This window comes from Callospermophilus lateralis, chromosome 2 (assembly GCF_048772815.1).
Source record: "Callospermophilus lateralis isolate mCalLat2 chromosome 2, mCalLat2.hap1, whole genome shotgun sequence".
Classification (NCBI taxonomy): domain Eukaryota; kingdom Metazoa; phylum Chordata; class Mammalia; order Rodentia; family Sciuridae; genus Callospermophilus; species Callospermophilus lateralis.
In genome coordinates this window covers 116,013,356-116,030,629 of record NC_135306.1, presented here as the reverse complement: position 1 = coordinate 116,030,629, position 17,274 = coordinate 116,013,356, and the positions used below count along the sequence as shown (strand labels likewise).

General features: G+C 39.5%; 1 protein-coding gene across 8 annotated transcripts in view; it reads right to left on the bottom strand.

Annotated features, from left to right (window-relative positions):
- Ppp2r1b (protein phosphatase 2 scaffold subunit Abeta) overlaps window positions 1–7,261 on the bottom strand; it is a 33,773-nt gene extending 26,512 nt beyond the window's left edge. For 6 of the 8 annotated variants that reach the window (XM_076846430.1, XM_076846428.1, XM_076846429.1 and 3 more), the window contains exons 1-5: window positions 7,112–7,261; window positions 6,282–6,372; window positions 5,776–5,876; window positions 2,375–2,607; window positions 1,943–2,090 (exon numbers count right to left, since the gene is read on the bottom strand). In XM_076846430.1, the coding sequence (XP_076702545.1) occupies window positions 1,943–2,090; window positions 2,375–2,607; window positions 5,776–5,876; window positions 6,282–6,372; window positions 7,112–7,225 (687 nt within the window). In that variant the 5' untranslated portion in view covers window positions 7,226–7,261. Of the gene's footprint in view, window positions 1–1,942; window positions 2,091–2,374; window positions 2,608–5,775; window positions 5,877–6,281; window positions 6,373–6,613; window positions 6,909–7,111 lie in introns of those variants that run through there. The other 2 variants (XM_076846436.1, XM_076846431.1) reach the window with 2 other exon arrangements.
- Window positions 7,262–17,274: the final 10,013 nt, after the last annotated feature.

Here is a 17,274-nt window from a genome sequence, read left to right as displayed (position 1 = left end):
ATAAAATGTAAATATTAAGTGGAAAAAATATTTTAAAGATGTCTAAAAATGAAAATTACACTTGCATAACTTATAACAGAAATCACTTAGGAAGTTCAATTTTCAAATATTCAGTTTGAAATGGCAATAAGAAATATTTAGGCATGAGATTGTGATTTGGAAAGAAATATACAGAACAAATGAAGTTAGTACCAAAAAGAATGGATTTTATATGTTTTTTTGTTTGGTTTTAGTTTTTTAGTACCAGGGATTGAATCCAGGGGTGCTTAACCACTGAGCCACATCCCCAGCCCTTTTTTATGTTTTATTTTGAAACAGCATCTCACTAAGTTGCTGAGACTAGCTATGAACTCAAGATCCTCCTATCTCAGCCGAGACTAGCTATGAACTCAAGATCCTCCTATCTCAGCCTCCCAACACACTGGGATTACAGGCATGTGCCACAGCACCCAGTGGAATTTAAATGTTGAGAATCAAAGACAGACTCAGCTGGGAGGTAACCATGTCTAGAAAGACACAGCAGAAAATATTAGAAAGGTATGGGATTAATGAACTCGGTTTTCCAATGTAAATGCCAAATGTGAACATGACACGTCTGTTCTCTGAGCAAGTGGAAATATACAATTAAAACTCAATTAGAGGGGCTGGGGTGGAGTGTGCGCCTGGCATGCGTGAGGCACTGGGTTCAATACTCAGCACCACATAAAAACAAAATAATGTGTCCACCTAAAACTAAAGATACATAAATAAATAAGTAAATAAAAACTCAAAGAAGGGCGTGGTGGCGCATGTCTATAATCCTAGCAATTCAAGAGGCTGAGGCAGAAAGATTGTAAATTCGAGGCCAGCTTCAGCAACTTATTAAGGTCTTAAGGAACTTACTGAGACCCTGTCTCAAAAAAATAAATAAATAAATAAAAAGTAAAAAAGGACTGGGGATGTAGCTCAGTGGTAAAGCACCCCTTGGCTTAATCCCCATTTAAAAAAAAAAAAAAACTGTAGATCAAAAATAACTGACTGTATGTCTAAAACACAGTCATTTTTCTATAAGAATGAGTAAAACAGTTAAAAAAAAAAAAAAGCAGAACTATTCTTGGTCATTATTATGGAGGCATTTTTGAATTTGAAAATGATGCTAAATTAAGGAACCACTGTCATCTATTAAAATATATGTGCACAAATATTTGTTAATCTGTTAATCACTTCTCTTCCAGAACTTCTGATTTCCTCCTCTACACCTATTTCTCCTTCCAGACACTTCTCCATCTTAGCAATGACACCACCATCTAGAACATCTTGATTCTTCTTCCCTTCATCCAATGCAACAGTATTAAAATAGCGTGTCCACCTCCAAACCTTATATGGAGATCCTCTCCATCTTGACTATTACCACCTGAGTTCACAGCCATCATCTCTTGCTCCCATACAAAATGGCAACTGTAACTATATTAAGTACTTTATTTAGGTGTTTGCTATTTTTATTACTATTTCTACTACAATGAAATCTAGATCCTTGGATTTAAAATTGCTATTATGTAAAGCAATATCATATACTAGTGAAAAATCAAATAGCACATTCTATGCTTATTTATCTTAAAGTCAAAATTCCAGGAAACTTTATTCCCCTATCTTACAATACAGCCAATTTCCAAAGGCATATTATCCCTTGATACAGTTTTGGTCTTCTTTTCTAATTAGGACTCCCCTTTCCACTTTGCCACCTCCTTCCTTTAACAGCTACCAATACAAGAGAGAAAAATTATGGTCTGGTTAAGAAGAAACATAAGGACACTCAGATAAGCTAGGATTAAGGACAGAATTAAGTATTAACTTTGCAAAAAAGAATCCTAACGTAAGAATCAAAACTACTGAAAAGAAATTTTAAGATGTTAGAGGAGAGGAACATATCTGTGTTCCTTAAATTCTAAAGAGTTAATGTTACCTGTTCATCTGAAGCTAGATTAGTGAACAATGGAACAATTTCAGTTTTCACACTGTCTAATTCCAAAACTTTCGCAAATTCACCCAATTTGGAAGCAGCAGCTCGTCGTACCATTGGTGTGTCATCTGAGCACAAGGAACGGAAGTGCCTGCAGCATAAAATAATGAAAGTATTTTCTACCATATACTCTCAATTAAATATGCCCCCAAACAGACATTTTAAAGGTTTTACTTCACAAATATCAGTAATTAGGTTCCTACTCATAGAAGTAACAAAATAAAAACACTATACATTCAACTTGATGATAAAAATGATGCCATCATTTCTACTATCCTGATATTGGCAACTCACTGGTAACAGAGTACTGTGTAAGTTGTCAGCCATGTGTCCCCAAGAGCCCCAAATGTTTTTCTAAAAAATGTTATATCTTACTGTCTAATTTCCGCCTTGACAACATTTGAAGCCCTGGGATAGCAAACGCTGAACAAACCACAAGCAGATGTTCGAGAAGTAAACCAATCCCCACTTGCTAGGCGTTTCACCAGAGGTACAAAATGAGCTTCCAGAGCAACAGGAGTATGCTCCTGGGAGATCTGCCTCAGGGACTCCACAGCCTTGTCTCGAACAACAGTTTCTTCCACAGTCGCCAGACTTTCCAAAGGAGGCTGCATAAATCATAAAGGAAAACCAGAGAAGAAAACTTAAATGAATCACATTAAATACAAATTGTCACCTTTAGTGTGACTAAAGGGAAGTGGTACATGTAACCAGAATGTTAGCTATATCATACCAAATGGTTACTTTCAGTTCACACAGTGATAACATATGGTGTGGCCAACCTGAAGACACGACTTCTGTAGGAAAGCCAAGATCCCATGTCCCAGATGGCAATTCCCAGATGGTGTCTACAAATGACACAGTGGAAGAGACTTGACACAATATTAATAATATTTGGAGCCAAATCACTAGATTCAAATGATACATAGACAAATTCAGACAAGTTTGTGTATATTTCCTTGACCAACATTGGGCACCAAGATTACATGATGACATCATGTCAGGTCACTGAGTCCGTGGTCTTTTGAGCACTATTCTACCATTCCTGGATATGCAAGCAACCCTGTCTATGGGCTCCACACCATCAATTCATTTAACCTATAAAGGCTCATACAAAAACCACTTTTGGGGTTGGGTTTATAGCTCAGTGGCAGAGCACTTGCCTAGCATGTGTGAGGCACTGGATTCAATCCTTAGCACCATATACAAATAAGATAAAGGCATGCAGTTCATCTACAACTACAAAAAATTAAAATTAAAAAATCACTTTTTTCAGAAAATATTCAGAATTTTTCCATGAGCAAAGGGCAAGAGCTTCTCACAGATCAATCAAGTGAAGAGTAGAGCTGGGAGATGACCTTTCTTGCTGCTTTACAGAAGAGAGCAAAGGGGTTAATAATCTGGACTAGGGTTAGTAAATAAATATGACACAACCGAGTGAAAAAGTAAAAGAGAATCTCTGAAACTCTGCCTTCCTGGGTTTACATCTAGTCCAAGTAAATTCAGGATACACAAGCTGCACATATTAAAAACACAAAACCCCACACAGAGCGCGTTGATCAACAAAGTGAACAAAAGAATAAGGACTCTATGTCTGCCCAAGTAATATATTTCAAAAGTTGTTTGATATACAGAGGTAGACAGTACTCAGCTTCCCTAGAGGATATATCAGAAGTCCTCTAAAAAGATATTTTACTTGCTAGGGTCTTTCATGTTATGGCCTCTGTCTATATTACTTCCTCACACACAATACCACTAGTTAAATCTCTATCACTACTTTAGAATAAGGCCAAACTCTACAGAACCATTTGTGAGTTGTTGCTTAATTTGAACTCTGCCCACTTCTCCATGTCCTTTTCCTCCTGGCTCCTGATTACCTGCTTATTTCTAGCCCCAACTCTTCGTTCTCCAGAAGTTTTGTTTTTGTTTTGTTTTGTTTTGTTTTTTTGAGGTGGACAGGGTACCGGGAATTGAACTGAGGAGCACTCAGCCACTGAGTCACATTCCCAGCTCTATTTTGTACTTTATTTAGAGACAGGGTCTCACTGAGCTGCTTAGCACCTGGCTTTTGCTGAGGCTGGCTTTCAATTGGCAATCCTCCTGCCTCAGGCTCCTCAGGCACCACCATGTGCACCACCATGGTCAGCTCTCCAGAAGTTTTGAACCCAACAACTTTCACAAATCCAAGTCTACAAAACTCATTCTTTCAATACGCAATTATTGTTATGTTTTAGCACTGAAGATACAGAAGAAATATGTGAACAAGTTCCCTACTCGGGAAGTTTACATTCTAATGGAGGAATGACAATCAATGAATTGGTAGGTAACTGATACTCCATAGAGAAATAGAATAAAGAAAATACTTAAGAGTAAGTCTTAAGGCAATAATTAGCTTGGTTTATTTGAAGAAAAAGAAGACCAATGTGACTAGAATGAAGTTATGAAGAGGAAGCATGATGTATGATAAGCCTATAGAGGCAGGTCACAGAAAGGTCTTTTAAGCTAAGGAGTTTGGATTTTACTGGAACCACAGCAGAGTGACACATATGTTAGGTGAAAAATAAACTGAAGGAGTGTGAAGGAATAGTGGAAGGAAACTACAGATGCTCCTCCACTTCCAAAGGAATTATCCCAATAAACCCATCATAAATTGAAAAATACCGAAAGTTGAAAATGCCTTGAATACACCTAACCTACCAAACAATCACAGTTCAACCACACTGTAGAGAATCAGTTATGTACCCTGATCATGTGGCTGACTAGGAGTTGTGATTTACTGGGTTTGATCTCCAGCACTAAAAAAAGAAAAAGAAAAAGAAATCTACATTTTGGCTTGTGTAGCTGGGTGATATAGTGGTGATATTGTGGTGACATAACTAAATAAGAGGCATATTTGTGAGGAAAAACTGAGTTGTTTTAGGCAGTTAAGTTTGAAGTATCTATTTGACATTCAAGTAGAAAAATCACAGGCAGACATACTTAGAAATACATATATATAGTACATATCTAACTTATCTGTATAAATCTATACTTGTCTATTAATCCATTTATCTCTGGAGTTCCATAAAATGGAGAAAAAAAAAAATCACAAGAGCCAGCATCACATAGACAATATTTAAAGCTCTGAAGCATACATCCCTACCTTGTCCAACTGCTGAACTCCTAGTCATTCTTTAAAACCTAACATAGACATCATTTTCCAAGAAGTCTTCCAGGAGTGGGAGGGAGGGAATAGTGGAAGGAAACTATAGATGCTAAACTAATCCCCTTTTGCTATTACTTGGGTACTTTACATGTGTTTATATTTTCCAATTTAAGACTGTATAGTAATAATTTGTCTACACATAATGACAAAACCCTCATTCGATTCATACTGGTTTTATACTATAACTTACAACGTGCCTTACACACTAGGCTTTCGATAAATGTTAACTAAATAGAACTTATCAAATTTACAAAGTCAGAAGCAAAAGTTACAAGAACAATTAAAGACAAAATGTTCCTAGATGAAAATTAAGGTTTCCAATATGGGGAAAACAATCAAATCTTTTTCTTCCCCTCCTCTACACTAGTAAGTTTATAGAAGCAGAAAGGTGAAGTTTTTATATTCAGTCAGAAAAATTAAGAAATTATTTATTCTCTCAATGGCTAACATTATGATTATGCACCTATAAAAGGATCTGCATAAAAAAATGCTGATGTGTCTATCACCAAACAATGTGTCATTTATACCACAAAAGTTCTAGAAGGAGGATAGGCAGGAGATAAGTACTTACCAGCAGACAGTGGGCAAAGTCAGGACCTCCCACTAGACCAGTAAAATTTCCCAGCTGCTCAGCAAGAGCTAATAGTACCTCATCTTCATCATAAATTGTATCTGGAAATGACAACAACCAGACACTCATCAATAAGAATAGATGGATGGCCCTGAGCAGGACACACACAAAAACATAAACAGATTCAACATGTACATAGTAAGATAGTCTAGTCAAAATCCTAACAGCATTTTCTTCATTCTTTATCAATAGTCTTCATGAATATGTTTTACAGAACTAAAAAATCATACTCCCAGATCAATTACTTTCCCACTAGCTAAATGAGTAATGTTTGAATATACCTAGCTATTAACATTACAATATGTTTTGTTTCTTTCGCACAGAAAGCACCATGATCAATTTTGTACTTAATGATATGCTGGGTAACAAACTCTAAAAAAAAAAGTTTGAAAGTCACTGGAAAATAGAATGTCCATGCCTTTCTTTAAACAAAGACACATACATACCTGTAAGGAATGGCAGCAGTTCAGTTCGGGTCCTTTCTACTCCAAGTGCTAGAGCAATTGTTGATAATTTCTTAATACTGTTGAGACGGAGCTTTAAAAAAGAAAATGGAAATAAGAACAAACTAAGAAATGACTGCAATTCAGACCAAAAAACAAAAGGGACAAACAGGTGAAATGAGGGCATGCGGGTATAAAAATAAAGATTTCCTAATCAAAACACTGAAGAGCCCATAAGAGAAAGGACTGAATGAAAGTACTCAAGAACTGAGATAATTTTAAAAAGAACAAACTCTGGCAGTAGTGAAGCACATGAAACGGTTGAATACACCTGCCTTTTCAAAGAAAAATTTCATCGCAGCTGATACACTGACTCGTCTGGGTTAATCAGCCATCCCTACCTTCTTTCCACCCAACAAGCCCGGCCAGTTTCCAAGACCGAGGAAGGCATTACACTGAACTTCAAAGGGCCCCTTGGCATCCTGAGACCCGCAGGCCGCCCCAGTAGCTCGCGACGGCTCATCCACAAGACGCCGGCCCAGCGCTGGACGCGGCGTAGCACGGAAGGAGCACGGAGACCGGAAGCCGGTTGTCCGACGGTCGCCAGGCACTGACGGGCACCAAGCCAACGCCTCACAGACTCGGGGAAAGGGTGCGGGAGAGGTCCCAAGGACGGTCGGGAGCGGCCATCATAGACCCCCGAGAGTCCTTCCTCGCCTCCCCCTCAAGTTTCTGCTCCGAGTTTGGTCTCTCAACCCGTGGGCCTCCATCATCGCGGCGTCAACCACACGCCCTGCTGGGCCCACTTCAACTCCCCGGCCTCAGCTCATTACCTGCACATCCTCATTGCGGAGCTCGTCGATTAAAACTGCGATCGGGTATAGCGAATCATCTCCATCTCCGCCCGCTGCCCCAAGGCCGGTCCCGGGCCCCGCTGCGCCCGCCATGTTCTTTCTTCTCCGGCTGGTCGCCGCCGCCCGCCCCGCGCCCAGGCCCCGCCCCGCGCCCAGGCCCCGCCCCGCGCCCAGGCCCCGCCCCGCGCCCAGGCCCCGCCCCGCGCCCAGGCCCCGCCCCGCGCCCAGGCCCCGCCCCGCGCCCAGGCCCCGCCCCGCGCCCAGGCCCCGCCCCGCGCCCAGGCCCCGCCCCGCGCCCAGGCCCCGCCCCGCGCCCAGGCCCCGCCCCGCGCCCAGGCCCCGCCCCGCGCCCAGGCCCCGCCCCGCGCCCAGGCCCCGCCCCGCAACTAAATTGGTTCGCTGATGGAGTCTTTCTCCCGACCCACATTGCAGGAGGTGTAGGTCTGAACTCCTAAAGGGTGGGCTAAGAAAGCTAATGGAACCCCTGTGACCTTTACCCAGCCGAAAGAAACAGGGGCAGGGATTCATCCTGGCCGTTGTGGTCTGAAGCAACCAGGGACCTTACCTGAGTGATGCGTGTTGTGTCTGCTCAGTACTCAGGCAGCCAAAGAGGGTGCCCGAGGCCAGGAGGAAAAAGGCTTTAGCGTCTCCTCTGGCTTAATCCTGGCGCCGAGCCATTGGGTCGCCAGCCCTAATTTCCCCCTCTTGGCCTCAAGCCTCTACAGAACCCCCTCCACCTCTTCTTTTGGCCTGGCTCCTGCTCTGAAAGACAAATAATGCGGGCGGTGAGAGAAAATGAACAGTGCTGTCCAAACTCCCCAGTCAATATTTTTTCCACGCAAGCTGTTGAAAACATGCTGCTCTCTTGTTTTTGTGTTTCTTTTCAGTTTGGTACTGGAATGGTGCCTTCTGTTGTATTTTCTTCCTCCCATTTTTTAGCTCTTTAGCATGCAAAAAGTACAACAATCAAGCAAAACTAGGACAAGCTTTAATCCTTCCAAATTGGGTGGGGTAGAATCTTTGCTTGTACAATAAGTCCTAAATTGGCCTCCCCAGACCTCCAAGAGTCCTCAAAGGCAGCAGTAGGAAGAGACAGGATCTGGGAGTTTTTTCTTACAAAGCTATGGAAAGTCTTCCCTTACCCTTTTAGATCAGCACAAAATAACTAAAATGTCCTGTCTATGTTTGTTTTGGAATGGAACTTAAGCAACTTAGAATGATAAGCTCTGAAATGATTATACATGTAATAAAACTAAAATTACTAATAAATAAATTTAGGAGAGTTTTTTAAAAGCATGAGGCTCTGGGAAGTCAACAAAAACCACATTCTTCTCTTCACTATGCTCCTCACATCTCCATGTGACAGAGCCTTTAGTAGTAGTGAAAGTTTGGGAATCAGTAGACCTGAACAGTTTTTCCTCAAATTAGTTCTGGGTAGATGTATTCTCTAGCGTTTTAATTTTAGTTTTTATAATTTTTTATATTTACATAAGCATGTTCAGATTATTAGAATGACTATAAATCAGTATTGCGACATAAGTTCAGAATCTGCATCTACTTGTGTATTTCAGTACTGTTTTGATTGTTCTGAGATAATGAGAAAAGAAGAGAGACAGATTTAAAATGAAAAAGATGCTTTTAAGCACAAAATAAAAGCCAAATGATATCACAGGGCTGTGCGGTCTCAATAGTTCCAAAAGAGGTGAGGAAATTAAGATATCATAGGTCATTTGGTGAACTCAAAATAAGCTGAACTTTAACAGGCAATATCATAGTCACAATATAAGAAATGCTTTAGTTTTAGCAAAAGACATCATTTTTCATGTTAATAACTTGAATAGTATTAGTTTTTGTTTTTGTGGGGTTTTTTGTTTTTTTGTTGTTTTTTTTTTATATCAGGAATTGAACTCACAGGAACTCAACCACTGAGCCACATCCCCAGCCCTATTTGTATTTTATTTAGAGACAGGGTCTCACTGAGTTGCTTAGTGCCTCAAGTTTGCTGAGGCTGGCTTTAAACTTGTGATCCTCCTGCCTCAGCCTCCCTGCCGCTGGTATTACATGCACCACCACACCATGCCAGTATTAGTTTTGTGATTGTATTTCATTTGTAAGTCTGTTTTGGTTTTGTAATTGTATGAGAATTACAAATAAAAAATAAAAGAACATTATATTCCTAGCTTATATTTGTAAATTTAAGTTACATTATAGTCAGGATACTTTAAGTGGACTGAGAGTTTTCAGAATTTTTTTTTCCTTTAAAAATGACCCATAGGGCTGGGGTTGTAGCTCAGCGATAGAGTGCTGTCTAGCACATGCGAGGCCCTGGGTTTGAGCCTCATCACCACATAAAAAATAATAAAATAAAAGCATTGTGTCCAGCTACACCTAAAAAAAAAAAAAAAATATATATATATATATATATATATATATATATATATATATATATATATATATATAAAATGACCCATATACTACTCAAATTTGAGAGACAGGGGGATAAGTGTTTTTTCATTTAGTACTTTACCAGTTAGAAGATCAGAGAGAGTTCCTACTGTTATGGAAAGGATGAATCTGATCCTTTTTACTTTATGTAAGAAGTCTTCAGAAATGACAAAGGAAGCAAGCTCAGAGAGCAGATTAAGTCAGTTCTACATATATCATCACTGATATTAGCTCAGCTTAGAAGAGCTAATAGGCTAACAAAAACTGACACACAGACGCTAAGCTATATTGTTTAAAATTCAGATATGATTTGTTTACCCAAGCCAATGAACTGGAGACCTAAAGAATAACTATGATTAAATATGAAATCACAAGCTGAGAAAATAGGCGCCAGAAAATTGTCTGGTTTTAGAGTCATCAATGCTGGACTTCAGTTCCCACTGCTGTCTGACTCATGGTGACCTACCTCTCCCTATGCCTCAATTATACCTTACGCCCCCTCACTCTCAATAAAATAGAGCTAATCACTTCTGGTTCTTGCTCTAGTTTCTGTGATGCTGTGAGAATAACTCAGGTAATAAACATGGAAATGCCAATAAATCCTTCAATAAAGAAAGTGATCAAACAGACTATGAAAGAAAAAAGCTATTTCAAAAACTGGGCCAAGACAGTGTTTGGTGGAGTGTGGTCTGCTTACCATCTAAATCACTTAAAATGTCTGCTAAAAATGTAGATTCCTGCTGGGAGTGGGGGCACATGCCTGTAATCCCAGCTGCTTAGGAGGCTGAGGCAGGAAGATCACTAGTTCAAAGCCAGCCTCAGCAATTTAGCAAGGCCCTGAGCAACTTAGTGAGACCCTGTCTCAAAACAAAACCAAAAACAGGGCTGGGGATGCCTCAGTGGTTGAGCACACCTGGGTTCAATCCTTGGTACCAAAAAAAAAAAAAAAAAAAAAAATGCAGATTCCTGACCTCCACTCTAGACCAACTGAATCAGAGTCCCTAAGAATGGAGCCAGATGTTTTACAGTGCTCCCTAGTAATTCTAACATGAATTGACATTTGAAAGACATCCATTTAAAAAGTTCACTTGGAAAAATAATTTCCATGTCAATGAACAAACATCTACTCAGGTAGGATCTGAAAAGAATCTTTGGAGGTCACTTCTGCCCAGAATAAAAGCAAACAATAATTCTAGCTTCTTATCAATAAGCAGTTCTGTTTCTATTAGCTATGGATTCTATCAGATTAACAAGATGATCCATCTTGCTGGATTCCTGGAAGGTAGCCAAGCTCTACCAGTTCAGTACTGTGGCATTGAGCAATCTCCACATCTTCCTTTCCTCTCTACTGCTCCCTTTGGCCTCCTCTCTACTTTCCTCACTCACCACTAAAAACTAATGACCAGGGAGCACCGGAGGCATTGGCTGAGATTAGGTTGAGGATTTAAGGCAGCCCTCAGGAAACAATGACATTCTCAGCACAAAAGCATTGAGTTCTGACACCCATGTGCAGTTCATTCATCCAGGTTGAATCCAGGAAAGACAGGTTTGGACTTGCCCAGTTCCCATAAGACAAAACATTGATAATATGAGGAGGCACAGCAGGTGGAATTGACAGCCATCACCTCTTGGGTGTAAAACAGCTCTCAGTATGTCACAAGAGAAAAGGATCAATTCTGAGGAATCTGAATGACATCATTATCATCCTCTCTGGGCCCCTCGATACATATTTAGTAAGCTTACTTCTTTCTCACAGTGATGGGGATTTACAAATAGGTGCTCATATAGTATTGCTGTATGTATATACGTGACTATATGACCAATGTGATTCTGCAACTTGTACACTCAGAAAAATGAGAAATTATACCCCATTTGATTCAAATGTATTATATATCAAGATCATTGTACTGTCATGTGTAACTAATAATAAAAAAAAAATGCTGATCTGATCCAGAGTCAGCCAGTGGAGAGAAGATAAGCTGCAGGAGAACTGTGGGTGGTTCTCTCAGGGCAGACCAGACTATTGTCCTATTGAAAGGGCCATCAAGAGAGTGGCAGATGGCCTAGTTCATGTACAGAAAACTTAAGGCACACAGAGGTACTTTCCAACTACAGTCATTCCTAGGTATCTCAGTATCTGATGAGTTCTAGGACCCCCCCTCCCCATGCCAAAAACCTTAGGATGCTGAAACCACTTCTACAAAACAGCATATAACTTACATATGTCTTCCCCATGTACTTTAAATCATCTGTAGGTTAATTATAATACCTAATATAATGTCAAAGCTATGTAAATAGTTGCTGTGGTATATTGTTTAAGGAATAAGGACAAGGAAAACAGTCTTTCCATGTTCAGCACAGATAATTTTTTGAAAAATACTTTTGTTTCATGGTAGATTGAATCCATGGGTGCAGAACCCTCAGATAAGGAGGTGACAACTAATATTCATTTATCGAGATGACCCTGGTAAACTAATTCCCGGGTCTATATTTAAATCATTACAAAGTAGTAATTATCAATTAATGATATCTTAAGTTTATATTTATGCAAACAATGTCATCATTCTATGGAACTCATTTCCCCTCAATATTTTTGCCTTTTTTCTCTTCTCTGTTTACTTTGGGGGCAAATTTCTAATCCTATTTTTTATAGACAGGAATTCTCTAACAAAGAAAAAAAGACTTTACCTGAAGTCACACAATTTAATCAGATGAAGCTGTGGAAATCATAATCAGGTATATCACTACTCCCTGCCTTGACCCTACTATTCCACAGCTTATGACTTCGTTTAAATTTGGTTTTCCAGAGCAAAACTTTGCTTGAAGTTTTGGAACAAGCAAATTAAAGAAATGGAACTCTCAGTTCTAGTTCAGGACAGTACATATAGTCGTTAAGAGAATATGCTCTGGAAGTCAGGAAAGATAGAGTGGCACACTCCTATAATTCCAGTGACTCAGGAGGTTGAGGCAAGAATATTGTAAATTTGAGACCAGCCAGGGAAATTTAGTAACATTCTGTATGGAGGCAAGTGGGGGAGAGGAAGGAAGGAATTCCAGCTGTGCCAATTATTAGCTGCAAGTCCGGCAAGAAATGTATCCTCTCTGAATCTTGGGTTTTGCCTCTATAGAGTGGAATTGTCAAGCTTACCTTTATGTGGTTGATAAGAAGATCAAATTCATATAAAGTGCTTAATTAGTGCCTGGCAATAGGAAGCCTCAAATATTAGCCATCAATAGTAATTATCTACTGAGAAAGTAAAAGCAGGTAAGAAAACATTCTGGTCAATCAAGTTTTGCCAACAGGGAAGACTGTGTGAAAGAATGAAAAGAGTACATGACTCAGAAGACCTGATTCAAGGTCTTCTATAAGACTTTCTATAAGACTTTTTTTTACATTGTAGAATAGGAATTTTACCTCTCAAGAGTTGTGAGGAATATGATCACAATGTTACGTGCTTTGTTAATAGAAAACACTACACAAATGTTAGAAATTGTGTCACTTATTACCAAGGACTCACTGAATCTGGTGCCCATGCCAAACACAAAAAGAGAACATCTGGAGACCTATGCTTAAGGTGGGAATGCACCCCAACTCCCCAAGAACAGCAGCCAGAATTAGACTTCCTCTACCCACTGTGGTAGACTTAAGATGATCAAACAAGCACACGGACCTTTCTCAAAAGTCTTGGCCTCCAAGTCCTGCTATAGGCTCTAATGTTTTCCAGACAGGACCCCTGGTTTTCTTGCTGGATGTTATACATAGCTCAACAAAAATTTGTTACAGTATCAAGTGAAAAAGCAGGGTATATAGTTTTATTGAAGTTTCAGGTATAATTTGAGCTGCAAATGTTCAGAATAGATTCCTCCTAAGTGGATAATTTGATTTTAATAGATATCAGAAATTCTCTTAGGGGCTGGGGGTGTAGCTCAGTGGTAGAGCACTTGCCTAGCATTACAAGGCCCTGGGTGGTTCCATCCCCTGCACCATCGGGAGAAAAAAAAATTAGATTTTTTTTTAAGTGAGAACCAGGACAGTACATATAGTATCTTACCATTTGTTTTAAAAAAAATACACACATATGTGCTTGTATATGTATTTTTAAAAACTCTAGAAGGACATGTACTTGTAACACTGATTGATGTGGTAAAATAACTACGTATGTGGGAAACAGACATAGGAAATTTTTCAATGCATAGATTTGTACCTTATTTTGCTCTACTTGCCAAATCTGGGACTTTACTCAAATTTCATCCATTTTCCCATTGTTGCCCCTTTTCTGTTGCAGGATTCAATTCTGTATACCCCATTGCATCTAGGCTTTTTAATTCTGAACCATGAAGATTAGTACCTATTAAACAAACCTTTTGGTCTTGGTTACCATACTGCAGGCTCCTCTGCTTCCTCCTGGCTATTGTTGCCTGTGACATCCACAGATGTATATGTAGTTAATAGATTCCTCCTGCCCAGCTATTCCTTGTCAGGGCCCTGCTATATCCAGAAGGTAGAGGCCAGATTTGCTTCCTGTCTCTTACTTTTGCAAGCCTCTTATCACCATGTCTTGCACTAGACCCAGCCAACGTAAGCAGAGCTCTCAGCAGCTGGCACACTGCCTCAGGCTCCAGCTACACCGAAATTTGATTTCACAAAGGCAGGACTTACTTAAAACATTCCTGTTCCCCAGAAAGCCTGTGGTCAGAGTCTCCCCTGAAGATGATATTCCTTCCTGCTTCCTTTTCTGATCTCCCCAAAGAACTGTTAGGAGAAAAGTCACAGGAGTGAGAAAGGCTCACTGCCAAGATCCCCTGGACATGCCTTTCATATCTCCACAGAAATCCTGCTGGGTCTGTAATCAGAAACTGGAATTTCCACTAACTTCTAGGACTTCAGGAAATTAGCTCCCTCTTTGATCTAGCTATGTGATTAAAATTAGCTGGGCCCCACAGTGTTCTAGAAAAGCCCCTACAAAGATTGAATGTACTATCTACACACTGTGTCTTTAGAAGACAATCTTCAGGCTCTGGTTATGGAAAGTGGATTAAGAAGAGGATTTAAAAAAAAGAAAAAAAAAAAAAAAAAAAAAAAACCTTGACTAGATCCTGTTCTCTTTACCCATCTAATCCTTCCAGGTTGTCCATCATAACATCCAGAAAGGAAGTCAAAGACTGAGACTTCAAAGAGGTCAAAATGAGCTGGGGATATTGCTCAATGGTGAAGCTTAGGATGGGCAAGGACCTGGTTCCATTCCCAGCACTACAAAACAGCAACAATCAGGACAAGGATGATGACAAAGAGTTCATAATTCAGGAAGTATAGATCATGGTTAAAAGAGGTGTTTGGAGCCAGACTGCTTGGATTTGAATCCCAGTCTGCAATTTTCTACCTAGATGATCTTGGGCAAAACACATATCTCTGAGCATTAGTTTCCCCATCTATGTGAAGAGGTTAATAGTTATTACCTCATAAAATTATTGTAAGGATTATGAGAGAAGAAGCAAATTAAATCATTCCTGACAAAAAGCAAACATTTTCTTTCTTTTTCTTTGCAGTGCTGAGCATCAAACTCAGGGTCTTGTACATGGTGTTATGCAGAGGTAATTGCTCTAACACTCATCCCAAATGCTTCTTAAGTATTAATTGTTATTTGCATTATTTCTCCACAGAGCAAATCTAGAGGATATATATGTATGTATGTATGTATGTATATATGTGTGTGTGTATATATATATATATATATATATATGGCATGGTGCTGCACACCTGTAATACCAGTGACTCCAGAGCTGAGGCAGGAAGATCACAAGTTCAATAAAAAAGCAAAAAGGTCTTGGGGTGTAGTTCAGCAGTAGAGTGCTCCTGGATTAAATCCCCAATACTACATACACACAAAAAAGTACAAACAAACAAAATACCAGCCCAAAACCCACATAGTCCCCATGTTTCTAATGTTATGCTCAAAGGAGGGTGTCATGTGTCACACACATGAAGAAGGGAATCCCCATTCTATATCCAGCAGAGCTGACCTTATTCCTCAAGGACCAAGTCTGCCTAGGTGGGTTATCTGATACTTTTGTAATGCAAAGTTTAACCAGGTGTAGTGGCACATTCCTGTAATCCTAGAGACTCAGAAGGCTGAGGCAGGAGAATGGCAAGTCCAAAGACAGCTTCAGCATTTTAGCAAGGCCCTAAGCAACTCAAGGAGACCCTGTCTCAAAATAAAAAAATAAAAAGGGTTAAGTTTCCCTGAGTTCAATCCCTGATACCCACCCCCTCCCCCCAAAAAAGCAAATTCTACTTCCTTCTACAAATGTTCACTCTTCACAACATGGTGTAGGCATGGGGAACATGAAGATATCCTAAGGTCTTTCTTTCACAGGTCTCAGATCCTGCTAAATGTTATTGCCCTCCATTAAACTACTGAGCTATAGATGATGTTTAGGCATTTGAAGGAGAAAAACTTAGACATTTATATATCCTTTGAGTTGTTTTTGACAATGCCAGTAAATTAGCAGTGGTAAAGGTAGCAATGTGTATGTGATGTGGTTTTCTCTCATATGAAAATTTGAAAATGGGCAGGTGGCTGATATATTTCCCCCTTCAACTAAATACATATCTTTTATTATGTACATATACATTCAAGGTCAGGGCAAATAGAAGTGAAATTAATGGAGAAGTGTCCGCTTATAGATCATCTACCAACCAAGGAATCACTGTTACAATGGACAATTCATCCCCTGCTAAGTTGTGGATATGGTTTTCTTCAAGAAAGTTTTGCAACTGTTAAAGGTTATAAGAAAGCAGTGTAGGGTGCATGATTCTTTAAAAATACAATTTACATATTGAAATTACACCATGAATACAAAATACTGAAACAAACTAAATTGCAGGAGGGAAAGACACTTTGAAGTTTTTAGTGAGAGTAGAATGCCCTCTACTGGACAGTAGAGGATCCTCTACAATGGCTTTGCAGACAAGGTGGCCTAAAGTTGTGAGCAAAATAAACAAAAAAAAAATCTTATGGGGGCTGGGGATGTGGCTCAAGTGGTAGGGCGCTCGCCTGGCATGTGTGCAGCCTGGGTTCGATCCTCAGCACCACATACAAACAAAGATGTTGTGTCCGCCAATAACTAAAATAACTAAATAAATAAATATTAATATTTTTTAAAAAATCTTATGGCAAATTTAAACTTTGGTACTTTTTTTTTTTTTTTTTTTTTTTTTTAGAATATCTCTAGTAATCACAGGCTATAAGAACACAAATATAGAAAAAGACAAGGAAAGGGAGTAGGACAGTCAGAAAAATTCTTAAGATTCTTTTATAAATGTAGCACTAAAAAATCAGCCTCCTTTCCTACATATCTCCACAAAGTTCACTGGCAAGAAAAAAATTGGAATGAGGTATAGGAAATACCAGGGAGGGTTAGAGACACAGTTTAATAGGGACACAATAAAAAGGTGAGACCAACTTATAAGTGGAACATGGTGTCTTCTTGTTGGGTGACTGAACACATTTTAGGTCATTTCTCTCAAAATGAGATTAACCTTTGCTCTCATGTGTGAGGGGGTAGCAGCAGCCCCAGGGAAGCTCTTTCTACAGACCAGTGGCCAAAGAACAAAGGAAGGTCTTTACTGTACTCAAATAAACAGAACTAAAGTTTTTTAAAACTGTAAAAGCTGACTTCCCCGTGTGTCCTGAGCT